The sequence below is a fragment of the Lynx rufus genome, unplaced genomic scaffold (assembly GCF_022079265.1).
Source record: "Lynx rufus isolate CCGP_SWC_20201006 ecotype Redwood Valley unplaced genomic scaffold, mLynRuf1.p SCAF_11, whole genome shotgun sequence".
Classification (NCBI taxonomy): domain Eukaryota; kingdom Metazoa; phylum Chordata; class Mammalia; order Carnivora; family Felidae; genus Lynx; species Lynx rufus.
In genome coordinates this window covers 9760210-9778327 of record NW_025814825.1, presented here as the reverse complement: position 1 = coordinate 9778327, position 18118 = coordinate 9760210, and the positions used below count along the sequence as shown (strand labels likewise).

Below are 18118 nucleotides of genomic sequence, written 5' to 3'. Positions count from 1 at the left end.
AAAAATTGAAAGTAAAAATATAGGTTTTCTCTTTCTGCATTCAAGAAAAAGAAAAGAAATTAAAGAGAAAAAAGAAAGGTTGTTTGAAAATTTGAAAAAGTGAATACACTGAAGTAGACTAAAATATTCATTTTCATGGAATATCCTTTTACAGCATTTCACTTTCAGCCTATCTGTGACCTAAAAGCTAATGTAAGCATATATGCCCACATAGTTGTTTTTTATTGTAGCATTTAGTTGTTTTTTTAATTTAATATCTATTTAGCCACTATTTGTCTTTTTATTATAGAATTTAATTCACTTAAGATTAAAGTAATTATTTTTAGGAAAGGACTTAATATTGCCTATTTTTTTTTTCTATTTTGCAGTTCCTTTGTTTCTGTCTTCCTTCTCATCTTCTCTTGTAATTTGGTGGTTTGTTTTTTGTAGTAGTATCTTTATGTTTTGTGTATCCACTACAGGATTATTTTTTATGGTTACCATGAGACTTACATAACACATTTTATAGTAATAACAGTTTATTTTAAACTGACAAAAACTTTGATTACTTATAAAAACTGTATACTTTCATTCTTCCTCACATTTTTTTTGTTATTCATGTTACACATTACATCCTTTTATGTTGTGTGTTCATTAGCAAATTTTTGTAGCTGTAGTTATTCTTAATACTTTTGTTTTTTAACCCTTATACTAGAGTTATAAGTGAATTATCCACCATCATTAAAATTTTAGAGTATTCTGGATTTAATTATATATTTATCTTAATCAGTGAGTTTTATACTTTTGTATGTTTTCATGTCACTAATTAGCATCCTTTGTTTCAATTTGAACTCTCTTTAACATCTCTTGTGGGCCTACTTGTGATGAACTTCTTCAGCTTTTGTTAGTCCAGAAATGTGTTTTTTCTTCTTCATTTCTGTATAACATCTTTGCCAGTTATGATATTTGTGGTCACCACCTTTTTCTGTCAGCCCTTTAAATATGTCATTTCATTTTCTCCTGGCCAGCAAGATTTCTGCTGAGAAATGTTATGGTAGTTTTAGGGGGGCTCCTTTACATTAGGTAGGTCACTTTTCTCTTGATGCTTTCAAAATTCTCTTTTGTCTTTGACTTTTGACAATTTCATTGTAATATGTCTCTTTGAAGATCTCTTTATGCTTAATCAATTTGCTTGGGGTTCTTTGTGCTTCATGGATCTGGATGTTTATTTCCCTCCCCAATTTGTGAAAAGTTTTTGTCATTATATCTTTAAATAAGATTTCTGAAATTTTCTCTTCTCTGCTCCTTCTGGGAATCCCATAATGTGTATATTGATTTTTTTTTTGGTTGGTATTCCATAAGACTTATAAGCTTTCTTCACTCTTTTAAATATTTTTTTTTCTTTTTGTTCCTATGACTAGGTAATTTCAAATGATTTGTCCTTGAATTCATTGATCCTTTCTTCTGTATGCTGTAGTCTGCTCTTACAGACTACAACAGGTTACAGACTGTAACCCTTTTTGTGGATTTACAGTTCAGTCATGTATTCAGCTCCAGGGTTTCTATTAGGTTATTTTTTATGATTTCTGTCTTTTGGTCAAACTTGCCATTTTGTTCGTATTTTTTTCCTGATTTCATTGAGTTGTCTACTTGTGTTCTCTCTTATCTTGGTGAGATTTTAAAGATGATTATTTTGAATTATTTTTTAGGCAATTAGTAAATCTTCATTTCTTTGGGATCAACTACTGGAGTTTTATTTTGTTCCTTTGGTGATATCACATTTCCTTGATTTTTCATGTTCCTTGAAACCTTTCATTCTGTCTTCACATTTGAAGAAGGAGTCACTTCTTTACTACTGGCTTCAGGAAAGAAAAAGCTTCACCAGTCATCCAGGCCAGAGATACTGGGGTCTCCAGACTCTTTCTATGTATGCACTTGCTTTATTCCTCCTTATTCTCCTGGGGGAGAAGTCTTAGATTGTGTGCCTTATCTTGATTTGCAAAGCCAGGCCGGGTGCTGAGATCCTCCTATTTATCTCCCCTAGGGCATTTCCCTGAAGTTTTTCAAGGTTACACACCTTCTCCTAATCCAGCAGATCCAGCTGGATGCTGATATTCATGTGCTGTGTGTAGGAGCTTACATGCATTGTCTGCAGGGGAGCATGGAGTGTTGGCCACAGGACAGGAAGAGGTGCAGGGAATGCTGGTGGTAAATTCTGGCTAGTTATAGGATCTGTAGGTAGAGATCCTGTTGGATTTGTGGGAAAGGTTCTTATTAGAGTCCCAGTCCAGTTAGTAGGATCTGCCACTTGCTGAAATCCGTGTATTGGTTGCTTTGTGCTCTTGCCTTTTTTTCTCTGCTCTTAGCTATTCCTAGATTATTCAGCTTTCCCAATTCTTTCAATGTTCTGATATGGAAAGATGAATTTGCATCTCTTGGATAGCCTTTTCACAAGTTTGGGGAAGCTGAGGGCTCACTTTTTCCAAAGACAGAAATCGCAGGTGAAGGCAGTCTCTCTTCACCCTGAGCTGTGCTACCTTGACATGGTTAAAGTGAAAGTGTTTTTTTTTTTTTCATCCTCTTCAATGCTTGAGTTTTTGCTCCATGGGGGTGCTAGAACCTCTCAGCTGTATGCTGAGGCTTTGATAAATGTATTCTAGTTCATGGGTCATTGTTAAAATCAGTTTCTATGGGGATGTGAGATATAGAATCTATTTCATCATCTTACTGATGTTCAGGAGAGATTTTTTATTTCAGTCGGTCTCAAATATCCATTCTACTTTGTAGAACATTCAAGTTATATTTAAAAAAACTCATCTTTTTACTGATTTGATGACAAGGTTAGTGAAAATTTTTATGGGATGTAAATAGGAGGACAGTAGTTAAGCAGAATCAAGAGGTCTGCATGTGGGTAGTAGATAGCGCAGCAAGCAATGGTTTGAGTTTGGATGAGATCAAAGAATCCGGCTTTAAAGGTCAGGCAGGTAAAAATCTGAAGGTAGGATAGTTTGAGAAATGGTCTTATAGAGAGGAACTAGAGTGAGCTTAATCCTGTAAGAAGGGATGTTTTCCGACGTGAAATCATAGCCATCTAAGTTTGTGTTCTTCTAGCAATAATTACAGGTAAACACATTTGAAATTTAATCAATTTTACCTATCATTATAAGCTGGAGAGACATGTTTACTGTTTCTAACACATCTTCTAATGGCATTTGATCAAGCAAAGAGCAATTCTGTTGTCCTCAGTGTCTTTTCTTAATGACAATATCACACTGGAAGGACATTTTCAAGAAGGTTTTAATTGATTTAATAATTGTTATGAAACATTGGAATAGGATGTTTGTATTAAAATAGTGAGCCAGATAGTATCCAAAATCTATAAAGAGCTCACCAAACTCCACACCTGAAAAACAAATAATCCAGTGAAGAAATGGGCAGAAACATGAATAGACACTTCTCTAAAGAAGACATCCAGATGGCCAACAGGCACATGAAAAGATGCTCCATGTCGCTCCTCATCAGGAAAATACAAATCAAAACCACACTCAGATATCACCTCATGCCAGTCAGAGTGGCTAAAATGAACAAATTTAGAGACTATAGATGCTGGAGAGAATGTGGAGAAACGGGAACCCTTTGGCACTGTTGGTGGGAATGCAAACTGGTGCAGCCGCTCTGGAAAACAGTGTGGAGGTTCCTCAAAAAATTAAAAATAGACCTACCCTATAACCCAGTAATAGCACTGCTAGGAATTTACCCAAGGGATACAGGAGTGCTGATGCATAGGGGCACTTGTACCCCAATGTTTATAGCAGCACTTTCAACAATAACCAAATTATGGAAAGAGCCTAAATGTCCATCAACTGATGAATGGATAAAGAAATTGTGGTTTATATACACAATGGAATACTACGTGGCAATGAGAAAGAATGAAATATGGCCTTTTGTAGCAACGTGGATGGAACTGGAGAGTGTTATGCTAAGTGACATAAGTCACACACAGAAAGATACCGGTTGGGAAGAAGATGGCGGCGTAGGAGGACGCTGGGCTCACCACGCGTCCTGCTGATCACTTAGATTCCACCTACACCTGCCTAAATAACCCAGAAAACCGCCAGAGGATTAGCAGAATGGAGTCTTTGGAGCCAAGCGCAGACGAGAGGCCCACGGAAGAGGGTAGGAAGGGCGGCAAGGGGGTGCGCGCTCCACGGACTGGCGGGAGGGAGCCGGGGAGGAGGGGCGGCTTGCTGGCCAAGCAGAGCCCCTGAGTCTGGCTGGCAGAAGCGGAGGGGCCGGACAGACAGACGGAGTGTGTTCCCACAGCAAGCGCGACTTAGCCTCTGGGAGGTCATAAGTTAACAGCTCTGCTCAGAAAGCGGGAAGGCTGGAGGACAAAGGGAGGAAGAGCTGCTGAGCCCCGGACGACAGAGCTCAGTTTGGTGGGGAACAAAGGCGCTCGCCAGCGCCATCTCCCCCGCCCATCCCCCAGCCAAAATCCCAAAGGGAACCGGTTCCTGCCAGGGAACTTGCTCCCTCCGCACAAACACCCAACTCTGTGCTTTTGCGGAGCCAAACCTCCGGCAGCGGATCTGACTCCCTCCCGCTGCCACAGGGCCCCTCCTGAAGTGGATCACCTAAGGAGAAGCAAGCTAAGCCTGCCCCTCCTGCCCCCATGCACCTTGCCTACCCACCCCAGCTAATACGCCAGATCTCCAGCACCACAAGCCTGGCAGAGTGCAAGTAGCCCAGACGGGCCATGCCACCCCACAGTGAATCCCGCCCCTAGGAGAGGGGAAGAGAAGGCACACACCAGTCTGACTGTGGCCCCAGCGGTGGGCTGGGGGCAGACATCAGGTCTGACTGCGGCCCCGCTCACCAACTCCAGTTATACACCACAGCACAGGGGAAGTGCCCTGCAGGTCCTCACCACTCCAGGGACGATCCAAAATGACCAAGCGGAAGAATTCCCCTCAGAAGAATCTCCAGGAAATAACAACAACAGCTAATGAACTGATCAAAAAGGATTTAAATAATATAACAGAAAGTGAATTTAGAATAATAGTCATAAAATTAATCGCTGGGCTTGAAAACAGTATAGAGGACAGCAGAGAATCTCTTGCTACAGAGATCAAGGGACTAAGGAACAGTCACGAGGAGCTGAAAAGCGCTTTAAATGAAATGCAAAACAAAATGGAAACGACGACAGCTCGGATGGAAGAGGCAGAGGAGAGAATAGGTGAACTAGAAGATAAAGTTATGGAAAAAGAGAAAGCTGAGAGAAAGAGAGATAAAAAAATCCAGGAGTATGAGGGGAAAATTAGAGAACTAAGTGATACACTAAAAAGAAATAATATACACATAATTGGTATCCCAGAGGAGGAAGTGAGGGAAAGGTGCTGAAGGGGTACTTGAAGAAATAATAGCTGAGAACTTCCCTGAACTGGGGAAGGAAAAAGGCATTGAAATCCAAGAGGCAGAGAGAACTCCCTTCAGACGTAACTTGATCTTCTGCACGACATATCATAGTGAAACGGGCAAAATACAAGGATAAAGAGAAAATTCTGAAAGCAGCAAGGGATAAACGTGCCCTCACATATAAAGGGAGACCTATAAAACTCGTGAATGATCTCTCTTTTGAAACTTGGCAGGCCAGAAAGGATTGGCACGATATTTTCAGTGTGCTAAACAGGAAAAATATGCAGCCGAGAATCCTTTATCCAGCAAGTCTGTCATTTAGAATAGAAGGAGAGATAAAGGTCTTCCCAAACAAACAAAAACTGAAGGAATTTGTCACCACTAAACCAGCCCTACAAGAGATCCTAAGGGGGACCCTGTGAGACAAAGTACCAGAGACATCACTACAAGCATAAAACATACAACATACAGACATCACAATGACTCTAAACCCGTATCTTTCTATAATAACACTGAATGTAAATGGATTAAATGCGCCAACCAAAAGACATAGGGTATCAGAATGGATAAAAAAACAAGACCCGTCTATTTGCTGTCTACAAGAGACTCATTTTAGACCTGAGGACACCTTTAGATTCAGAGTGAGGGGATGGAGAACTATTTATCATGCTACTGGAAGCCAAAAGAAAGCTGGAGTAGCCATACTTATATCAGACAAACTAGACTTTAAATTAAAGGCTGTAACAAGAGATGAAGAAGGGCATTATATAATAGTTACAGGGTCTATCCATCAGGAAGAGCTAACAATTATAAATGTCTATGCGCCGAATACCGGAGCCCCCAAATATATAAAACAATTACTCATAAACAGAAGCAACCTTATTGATAAGAATGTGGTAATTGCAGGGGACTTTAACACCCCACTTACAGAAATGGATAGATCATCTAGACACACGGTCAATAAAGAAACAAGGGCCCTGAATGAGACATTGGATCAGATGGACTTGACAGATCTATTTAGAACTCTGCATCCCAAAGCAACAGAATATACTTTCTTCTCGAGTGCACATGGAACATTCTCCAAGATAGATCATATACTGGGTCACAAAACAGCCCTTCATAAGTTTACAAGAATTGAAATTATACCATGCATACTTTCAGACCACAAAGCTATGAAGCTTGAAATCAACCACAGGAAAAAGTCTGGAAACCTCCAAAAGCATGGAGGTTAAAGAACACCCTACTAACGAATGAGTGGGTCAACCAGGCAATTAGAGAAGAAATCAAAAAATATATGGAAACAAACGAAAATGAAAATACAACAATCCAAACGCTTTGGGACGCAGCGAAGGCAGTCCTGAGAGGAAAATACATTGCAATCCAGGCCTATCTCAAGAAACAAGAAAAATCCCAAATACAAAATCTAACAGCACACCTAAAGGAAATAGAAGCAGAACAGCAAAGGCAGCCTAAACCCAGCAGAAGAAGAGAAATAATAAAGATCAGAGCATATATAAACAATATAGAATCTAAAAAAACTGTAGAGCAGATCAACGAAACCAAGAGTTGGGTTTTTTTTTTAATTTTTTTTCAACGTTTATTTATTTTTGGGACAGAGAGAGACAGAGCATGAACAGGGGAGGGGCAGAGAGAGAGGGAGACACAGAATCGGAAACAGGCTCCAGGCTCTGAGCCATCAGCCCAGAGCCCGACGCGGGGCTCGAACCCACGGACCACGAGATCGTGTCCTGGCTGAAGCCGGACGCTTAACCGACTGCGCCACCCAGGCGCCCTGCAAGAGTTGGTTTGTTGAAAAAATAAACAAAATTGACAAACCTCTAGCCAGACTTCTCAAAAAGAAAAGGGAGATGACCCAAATAGATAAAATCATGAATGAAAATGGAATTATTACAACCAATCCCTCAGAGATACAAACAATTATCAGGGAATACTATGAAAAATTATATGCCAACAAATTGGACAACCTGGAAGAAATGGACAAATTCCTAAACACGCACGCTCTTCTAAAACTCAATCAGGAGGAAATAGAAAGCTTGAACAGACCCATAACCAGCGAAGAAATTGAATCGGTTATCAAAAATCTCCCAACAAATAAGAGTCCAGGACCAGATGGCTTCCCAGGGGAGTTCTACCAGACGCTTAAAGCAGATTAATACCTATCCTTCTCAAGCTGTTCCAAGAAATAGGAAGGGAAGGAAAACTTCCAGACTCATTCTATGAAGCCAGTATTACTTTGATTCCTAAACCAGACAGAGACCCAGTAAAAAAAGAGAACTACAGGCCAATATCCCTGATGAATATGGATGCAAAAATTCTCAATAAGATACTAGCAAATGGAATTCAACGGCCTATAAAAAGAATTGTTCACCATGATCAAGTGGGATTCATTCCTGGGATGCAGGGCTGGTTCAACATTCGCAAATCAATCAACGTGATACATCACATTAACAAAAAAAAAGAGAAGAACCATATGATCCTGTCAATCGATGCAGAAAAGGCCTTTGACAAAATCCAGCACCCTTTCTTAATAAAAACCCTTGAGAAAGTCGGGATAGAAGGAACATACTTAAACATCATAAAAGCCATTTATGAAAAGCCCACAGCTAACATCATCCTCAACGGGGAAAAACTGAGAGCTTTTTCCCTGAGATCAGGAACACGACAGGGATGCCCACTCTCACCGCTGTTGTTTAACATAGTGTTGGAAGTTCTAGCATCAGCAATCAGACAACAAAAGGAAATCAAAGGCATCAAAATTGGCAAAGATGAAGTCAAGCTTTCACTTTTTGCAGATGACATGATATTATACATGGAAAATCCGATAGACTCCACCAAAAGTCTGCTAGAACTGATACATGAATTCAGCAAAGTTGCAGGATACAAAATCAATGTACAGAAATCAGTTGCATTCTTGTACACTAACAATGAAGCAACAGAAAGACAAATAAAGAAACTGATCCCATTCACAGTTGCACCAAGAAGCATAAAATACCTAGGAATAAATCTAACCAAAGATGTAAAAGATCTGTATGCTGAAAACTATAGAAAGCTTATGAAGGTAATTGAAGAAGATATAAAGAAATGGAAAGACATTCCCTGCTCATGGATTGGAAGAATAAATATTGTCAAAATGTCAATACTACCCAAAGCTATCTACACATTCAATGCAATCCCAATCAAAATTGCACCAGCATTCTTCTCGAAATTAGAACAAGCAATCCTAAAATTCATACAGAACCACAAAAGGCCCCGAATAGCCAAAGGAATTTTGAAGAAGAAGACCAAAGCAGGAGGCATCACAATCCCAGACTTTAGCCTCTACTACGAAGCTGTCATCATCAAGACAGCATGGTATTGGCACAAAAACAGACACACAGACCAATGGAATAGAATAGAAACCCCAGAACTAGACCCACAAACGTATGGCCAACTCATCTTTGACAAAGCAGGAAAGAACATCCAATGGAAAAAAGACAGTCTCTTTAACAAATGGTGCTGGGAGAACTGGACAGCAACATGCAGAAGGTTGAAACTAGACCACTTTCTCACACCATTCACAAAAATAAACTCAAAATGGATAAAGGACCTGAATGTGAGACAGGAAACCATCAAAACCTTAGAGGAGAAAGCAGGAAAAGACCTCTCTGACCTCAGCCGTAGCAATCTCTTACTCGACACATCCCCAAAGGCAAGGGAATTAAAAGCAAAAGTGAATTACTGGGACCTTATGAAGATAAAAAGCTTCTGCACAGCAAAGGAAACAACCAACAAAACTAAAAGGCAACCAACGGAATGGGAAAAGATATTTGCAAATGACATATCGGACAAAGGGCTAGTATCCAAAATCTATAAAGAGCTCACCAAACTCCACACCGAAAAACAAATAACCCAGTGAAGAATGGGCAGAAAACATGAATAGACACTTCTCTAAAGAAGACATCCAGATGGCCAACAGGCACATGAAAAGATGTTCAGCGTCGCTCCTTATCAGGGAAATACAAATCAAAACCACACTCAGGTATCACCTCACGCCAGTCAGAGTGGCCAAAATGAACAAATCAGGAGACTATAGATGCTGGAGAGGATGTGGAGAAATGGGAACCCTCTTGCACTGTTGGTGGGAATGCAAATTGGTGCAGCCGCTCTGGAAAGCAGTGTGGAGGTTCCTCAGAAAATTAAAAATAGACCTACCCTTTGACCCAGCAATAGCACTGCTAGGAATTTATCCAAGGGATACAGGAGTACTGATGCATAGGGGCACTTGTACCCCAATGTTTATAGCAGCACTTTCAACAATAGCCAAATTATGGAAAGAGCCTAAATGTCCATCAACTGATGAATGGATAAAGAAATTGTGGTTTATATACACAATGGAATACTACGTGGCAATGAGAAAGAATGAAATATGGCCTTTTGTAGCAACGTGGATGGAACTGGAGAGTGTGATGCTAAGTGAAATAAGCCATACAGAGAAAGACAGATACCATATGGTTTCACTCTTATGTGGATCCTGAGAAACTTAACAGGAACCCATGTGGGGGGGAAGGAAAAAAAAAAAAAAGAGGTTAGAGTGGGAGAGAGCCAAAGCATAAGAGACTCTTAAAAACCGAGAACAAACTGAGGGTTGATTGGGGGTGGGAGGGAGGGGAGGGTGGGTGATGGGTATTGAGGAGGGCACCTTTTGGGATGAGCACTGGGTGTTGTATGGAAACCAATTTGACAATAAATTTCATGTATTAAAAAAAAAAAGAAAGACAGATACCATGTTTTCACTCTTATGTGGATCCTGAGAAACTTAACAGAAGCCCATGGGGGAGGGGAAGGAAAAAAAAGTTAGAGAGGGAGGGAGCCAAAACATGAGAGACTCTTAATAACTGAGAACAAACTGAGGGTTGATGGGGGGTGGGAGGGAGGGAAGGGTGGGTGATGGGTACTGAGGAGGGCAACTGTTGGGATGAGCACTGGGTGTTGTACGGAAACCAATTTGACAATAAATTTCATATTAAAAAAAATAAAATAGTGAGCCAAAGAAAGACGTGGCAAAATTTGCAAATGAAATAAGGAGGTAGATTTAGATGTAAATGAATCCTTGACATATGGCCAAGCCTATGGTGAGGTTATTTCAATTATATGCATGGATAAAGAAAATGTTAAATTTGGTATTTGTAAAATTAATTTCCTTTCAATTTTTTTTCATTTTTTGTCCATCTGAAAGAGAAAAATGGAGAGACTCAGTAACACAATAGAAAAATAGGAATGGAATAGAATCATGAAAGGAAGAATTCTTCTGAATAATTTTAAGACATTTAACCAGTTTTATAAAAGATATGTTGTAGTTGTATTTTATATTATATAATATGTGAACATTATAGAGTGAATTATATACAACAAGTCTACGAGACAGACACAATCTCCAGTTACAAATGAAGGGCATACATGGGGTATCCAAAATGTGAATCATCAAGAAAAGCAATACTGTGCAAACACTGGTGACTACTAATTTTTCTTTCTTTCTAATTGTTTTGAAATGTTTCCTTTTCTGTTATAATTTTTTCTTCCTAGCTTGGCCCTAGCTTTGTAGTTTTAAAAATTTTATCTGACATTATATCCCAATGATTCATCATAACATAATATAGGACAAGGATCAATGTAAGATTACATACACATAATATGCATACACCTGTGTGTGTGAGTGTGTGTGTGTGTTTACATAATGTAAGATTAGACCCTCTGACCATTAGGTGTGTTTGTGTATGTGTGTATGTATACTCACATGTGCATGCACATCTTGAAGATCATTGTATGATTTCATTTTATGTTAGGGGTTCTTCAGAGAGCTTTTATTTGATATTCTTTCTCCAATTATCACGTTATGCTTAAACCTTGGAAAGGATTCCCCTCTTGATATATTTTAATAAAAGAACCTTTAGAGCCACATACCCTCCATCATTTCTTCATAGGCTGTAGATTATCTTGGCTTCTATTGCCTGAAGACTTATATCTAATGGAAACATTAAAAATACCATGTCAGGTTCCAGTAGTGGGAAATAGCTGGAAGTTATAATAGATCAAATGGAAGACAGAGTTTTACTTTTAAATTAATAATTAAATTCAGAATTCTCTTTGATATGTTAGTGTTGAGGCTAATTAGAGTATATGATTTACAGTGAGGCATGATGAAAATAATATTGAATATTGAATATTATACAACTTGGATATTAATCTGAACTTCACTGTTTATTTGCCTAATGACCTTGAGTAAGATAACTTCAGCCTGACTTCTCACAAGTTTAAGTGTGTGGTTACCAGTATCTTTACTGCCCAACTCTTTATAGTGTTGTCAGGATGAGATGATATATGTTAAAATATTATGTAAACAATGAAGTTCAATATTAAGGTGACTACTGTAAATAATAGTTAATATGTGGCATGCACTATATTGTCTTGTCATAATTTTTACAACAGTTTTATGAGACAAGCAACATTCATATTCTAGTTTTACAGATCAGAAAGGTGAGGTTTGGAGTGTGAAGGACACATGATTGGGTTCACACTATAGGTCAGTGGGAAAGGCAAGATTTGGATACTGGTCTGTCTGACACTAGACTTGATGTTAATAATTGCACAATTTTTGTCACTCACTTGAATAATAATTGCTACATAGAGTTATGCATGGAAGTAAAATTCTCTTTATTATCACATCTGAATTCTAAATGAGAAAATGAAATAATATTTATTTTTCTTAAAAACAGAATGCCATAGAGTTCTAATCATCCAAATGTGTTCTTCCTTTAGAATTTAATTATCTTGGATCCACTCACAGTGACTGAGGAAGAAATAAGACCATCACTAGAAAAACGTCTTGAAGCCATTATCAGTGGGGCTGCACTGTTGGCTGACTCTTCCTGCACAAGAGATTTCCATCGGGAACGGATTATCGCAGAATGCAATGCCATTCGTCAGGCTCTCCAGGACCTGCTTTCAGAGTACATGAACAATGTAAGTAACTGGTTTTCCACCAACCCCTTACAATGGGTATGTACTGAGGTTCTTTCTGTGTACAAATGTAATAATTTACAAATGAGTACATGATTTTACATGGTTTGGCTTTCCGAATGGGTTCTACTCACAGAGTACAGCTTTGAAACAGGAATTTCTAGGGATGAGATCCAAAAATATATAATTGTTTTATTTGAGGAAGTATTTAAATATTAGTTGAAGAAGAGAGTCAGGATTAGAGAAAAGAAACTGGAGTTGCACATCAATAAAAGGAAGATGAAAAAATGGGAAAGTTGTTCAGGATTACATTGGTGAATAACAAAATTGGAATTTAGATAGTATTAGATAAAGTGAATGCTGCAGGAATCAGGGTTAGTTTTGAAGGTGTAGAGTGCCTGTAGTTTGTCACTTTGGCTCCTAACCTTTTTCACAAATGATATACTTGTATAATTTTTTGCAGTTTGACCTACCTCTTAGGAATATTATAAATGTTGTCTAAATTTAGACAAATGCAAAAGTATTTGTTTCAAGATCCTTTTGGTTTCATTTCATATATATTCATATGTGATATATTCAGTTCATATGTATTTTTCTACATCCATCTATGGAGTACATATGCCAGTTTTTACACTCAAATTATTGCTGTTTTTAAAATGAACAAGAAAACATTGAAGACATTGTCAACCATATATTGATCATGAAGCCCCCTTAAGTAATAGAGCTAAATAAAATGAAGGATTTATAATATATATATATATATATAATATATATAATATTTTGTTCATCTTCTTTATAAATGGAATAGTTCAAGAATTATGAGAGTACATTTTGAAAATTATTAGTTACAAATCATATGACTTTGGGGTATGAAGTTGAAGATTTAGGATTGTTCAGTATAAGTAATTTATGTGAATAATTGAAATGTGCTAAAATTAGTTAATGAGTTTTAAGGCTCCTTCTGCACATTTGATGTATCTTCATATCTTAATATTTGATAACTTTGGCTCCTGACCAAAAGTCTCTTGCCTGTCAAGAGATCAAAGTTGTAAAGCAGACTTTGTTAATAAGAACATGTTAGTAATGTCATGTCCTGCTTCTGAAGCTAGAATGTCTTCAATTTTGGCATATAATATCTCTTTTTTAAATTTCTAGTATTTTAAAAAAAATTTTATGGAGAATTATGACAAAGCGTAAGAAATAGAAAATTATATAAGAAAAGCATGAACCCAGAAAGCATATAATACATTTTTAATTAAAGATTTTTTTCTAATGTTTGTTTACTTTTTAGAGAGAGAGAGAGAGAGACAGAGTGTGAGCAGGGGAAGAACAGAAAGAGGGAGACATAGAATCTGAAGCCGGCTCCAGGCTCTGAGCTGTCAGTACAGAGCCCGATGCAGGGCTCAAACTCATGGACAGCGAGATCATGACCTGAGCTGAAGTCAGATGGTTAATTGAATGAGCCACTCAGGCATCCCTAGTTAAAGAGTTTTTAAGGGAATTTAGCAATTATAAGAAACTCAAAAGATAGTATTGTATCGGATTTCCTTCTCCCATGATCTATAAACCATTAAAATTATTCTCATATTTATACATACAAATAAAATTGCATATAAGTTTATTTTAATCTATAAAGTATAAAATTATAGATAAATTAACTTTTCAGATATAAAGTTGTTTTATTCTTTTAGATGCAAAAGCAAACAGATACACATGCACAGTCACCCACATACATAGTTGGGGATGGCAACATAATTGTAGAGCTTGATGCAAAATGAAAATGCAAGTACTCTTGTTTAAAATCAGGGAAAAAGCTTTTTTTTCCCCTCATAGTCTTGATTGACCTGAGAAGGTGATTTTTTAATGTTAGGTTGTCTGTTACATAGTACTTGTGAGACCCTCACAGGTGTCTCTAGCCCTGCCCCATGACCATGACCCACTTTGCCTTGTGCTAAGGCCCCCACTGGGAGTGGAGGGTGGCAGTAATTGTTGGGTGGGCGAGCAGGTGGCTAAGGACTTGTGCCCAAAAGGCAGAACTGCTTGTGAGTCTAGGGCATATGCTCCATCACTAATATACACAAATCCCAAGGTAAAATTATTAAACATTTCAAGACTGTGGTAGCAAAGCATTAAAGGCCAAGCATGGGGTTCCTTTCTGAGTATGGGGCCCTGAGTACAGTCACAGGCCCCTGAAACTGGTCCTGTACATCATAAATACATACCACATAAGTGATTTTATGGCTCTCTTCAACTTTGCGTTAAAAACTATTTGAGTTAAAAACTATTTATACCAAAGGTGAAGTGATGAGAGCATTTTGCCCTGGGTAAAATCATTAAGAAGGTGCATTGTCTCTAGATATTTGTAAACAATAATAAAACGAACTGAAAATTCGTCGGTTTTTGCTATCACCAAACTCTAGCAATTCTAAATTTTAAGTGATAAAGTGTTTTTCTCAAAATTCTTTTGTTTTTTTAAGTTCTAAACAATACTGTGGTTATAATTGACTTTTAATGATATGTATGAATGATTCAAATTGCACATCTTATGATTATCCTTTAATAACCATGACATTCCTTAGGCATTTAAACAGCAGATTCAAAAGAAACAATGATGACACAATGATTATAAAGAAAAAGAACTAGAAATAGAATCACTTCAATTCTGATATTTATGTTATCACTCAGAATTTTTATTTAAATTTAAAATTATAACAATAAAACAGAATTGCTAGGGGTAATATTTGTATTAGGTAAATGCAAATTTCATGCATGTGAAGTTCATACGTGAAATCCTTTATTGAATTTTAGCACTAACTGAAATTTGTTCTTCTTTTAAAATTTGTCAATTACTTTAAAGTTAAAGAACAAATCAGAAAAATAATGATTATTGCTGAAAAGTAATTTTGTCATGTAGAGGAGACAGGTGTTTAAATATTTACTTCAGGTATAAAATGTTAAGTGAGTCACTGAAAAAAATATATGTGTATATATATATATATATTTTTCTTACTGCTCTTTTTCTTAACAAGGGTTTACTCTGATAGTTAGTTTCAAGGACCATTTCTCAAGAACACATAACCTATTTATTTATGTTACTAATATCCTTCTCTTCGGTATGTTGGTTTTAAGACAAGGTAAGTTCTATGTTAGAAGAATGAAGTGGAAAGAAACTTTTTCATTTATAATATGCAAATAATTAAGATCAGAGGTAAGTACCTTTTAAAAAATCATGTCCATAAAATTATCTTAATTTTTTTTTAAAGTAGACTTAGAAAAATTTTATTTAATTGATTAGATCATACTACTCTTTCTGCTTGATGGAGGCTGTTTTTTTCTTCCTTCCTCCTTCCTCCATGTTTCCTCTTCTCCTCTTCTGGCAAAGGAGAGTAAACACCCCCTGAAATTCATTTCCCTCTTGGCACTTCCCATTTTTAGCTCTCATCTCTGTTGGCATTCCTGTGTTTATTTGTGTGCCTTTCCTGGACAGGAGCTCCAAAAGAGTGAGGACTCTCTCCCTGGCCCTTAGCACAGAGACTTTCAGGTAGCAGGCGCTCAGTGATTATCATTTGGTTACAGGCATATTGAATTTAGTACTTGCTTCTTCTCAGTTTTTAAAATTAAAATGGACAATGTGCCTAAAGCAGTTAATTTATATTTATTTAATGTATTAAATAATAACCGTGGAGAAAATATGGGGAGGATTAATGGTAAGAATAGAAACCTGGGAAAGGAAGAAGGGCACAAAGGTGAGAAATCTGTTCTTTGGGTGATCTTAGTATATTTGTATATTCCTTTCTCTTAGGATATAATGTTAAATACTTGTTGAGGAGGTAATTTTTTTTTTCAGGGAATGAAAGACTTATTACGTGTGGGTAATATCTGGCGATCTGCCCTAATGTTGGTGTAGAAGTCAGAGCAGGAGGAGCTAAATTTATGAAGTGGTGGTCTACATGATCAGAAACCCATTTATATGCACAGTATATTAACTTTCTATTGCAGGTAAAACCCACTAATAATGAAAAAATATGAATTTGTAGTATTATGAAAAAGTACTGCACAAGCAGTGTAATAGTTCCTTTTCATATGAAAGTACAGAATTTTAGGCCTAATGCTAGTATCTGACCTAGCCAATTAATATTTGAATTAAACAGTACGAACCAATCTGGAAAAACTGTGGGGTATATTATCAGAACACGTTTCTAGGTTTATTTTTATTCCAAGTTTATATCAGAAATGATGCTTCTTTATAACTGTTTCATCTGCTTTAACGAAAGGGAATGCACTTTCCTGGTATTAGCTGAACTCAAACCTTTCTCAGAATTTGCTTAAAAGATTTTAGATGGCTCTTATACTTAAGTCCTCAACTTTCCAGTTTAAGGAATGTTGTGTCTCATTTGGTGGGCCTGGTTTGCTTTTCAGCTTAGTTAGCTTTTCTATTGGGCTGTTGATAAAAAAAAATGCTTGGTAATTATTGAGACACAATAAAGATAACCGTAAAAATTTAAGGCAAGATGAACACTCATAATCTGTGCATCTTTTATATGAATGTAACTTCAGGGTTTCAAATTTTGTTAGTCTGTTGGGTACAGAGAAGTTCAGCAGTGGGAAACGAATGTAGCTTGTTTTCTCAGGCGCAATCCGCATAATCAGAATGAATCTAGGTGACTTTACTTTCTTAAACAGATCAGTAAGTCTTGATCATTTGTTTTTTTGACTGAAGCTCTATGTTTAGTAAGTTCAATGTCTTGTCACATTAATAAGAAATTAGTAGGTAATGAAACCACATGGATCTATAACAGGTAAAACAGTTGACCACTTAACACTTTAGTGATTATATATGATTGTTCTAATGTTTTCCATAATATATGGAAATAATTATTTTACATCCATAGGTCAAAAGTCGGACATAAGTTTCACTGGGCCAAAAAAGGAAGTGTTAGAGTGTTCTAATCTTTTCTGGAGAATCCATTTCTTTGCCTTTTCCAGCTTCTAGAGGCCATCCATAGTCCTTGGTTCACAGCCTCTTTGTCTATCTTCACAGCCAGCAATGTCACATTTCCCTGACCCTGTTTCTGTCCTCACATCTACTTCTCTGACCACATCCAGGATATGTTCTCCACTTTTTAGGATTCATGTGATTAGATAGGGCCCACTCAGATTATCCAGGAGAGTCATCCCATCTCATGGCTCTTAACCTTAATTACATTTACCAGGTTCCTTTTGCCATGTAAGATACCATGCTCACAGGTTCTGGAAGTTAGGGTGTGAGCATCTTTGGGAAGCCCATGATATACACTAATACCAGTCTTCCTTAGTCTCTTTTGTGGAATCATCATCACTCCTTACATTTTAAATCTGTTGTGGTTAGTATCTCTTACTTTAAGCTTTATGCAGGTAGATCACATATCTATTTTATTTACTATTTTATCTCTAGCCCAAGATATAACACTTGGCATTTAGAAAAAGCTAAATTGTAGTTTTTAATGAAAGAATGAATGAAATTATTGCATATTGTATATTCCCTATAATGGAGAAACTCCTTCTCTGGCATTCAATGAAATGAGTTTTGAGCGTCTACTAGATTTATATGATGAACTGCCTGTTATAAAAGACCTTATTTTGCAAAGTATAGGTCTCTTCTAAAAATCAGTGTGAATATTCAGAAACAAAATTTTCTCATCACAGTCTCTTCATTTGTATGCACATC

At 37.2% G+C, this 18118-nt stretch overlaps 1 protein-coding gene across 1 annotated transcript in view; it reads left to right on the top strand.

The window, feature by feature from the left end:
* CTNNA3 (catenin alpha 3) overlaps positions 1–18118 on the top strand; it is a 1681070-nt gene that overhangs the window by 447557 nt on the left and 1215395 nt on the right. Inside the window, exon 6 of the mRNA XM_047071866.1 lies at positions 12211–12414. Coding sequence (XP_046927822.1) covers positions 12211–12414 — 204 coding nt within the window. The remainder of the gene's footprint in view (positions 1–12210; positions 12415–18118) is intronic.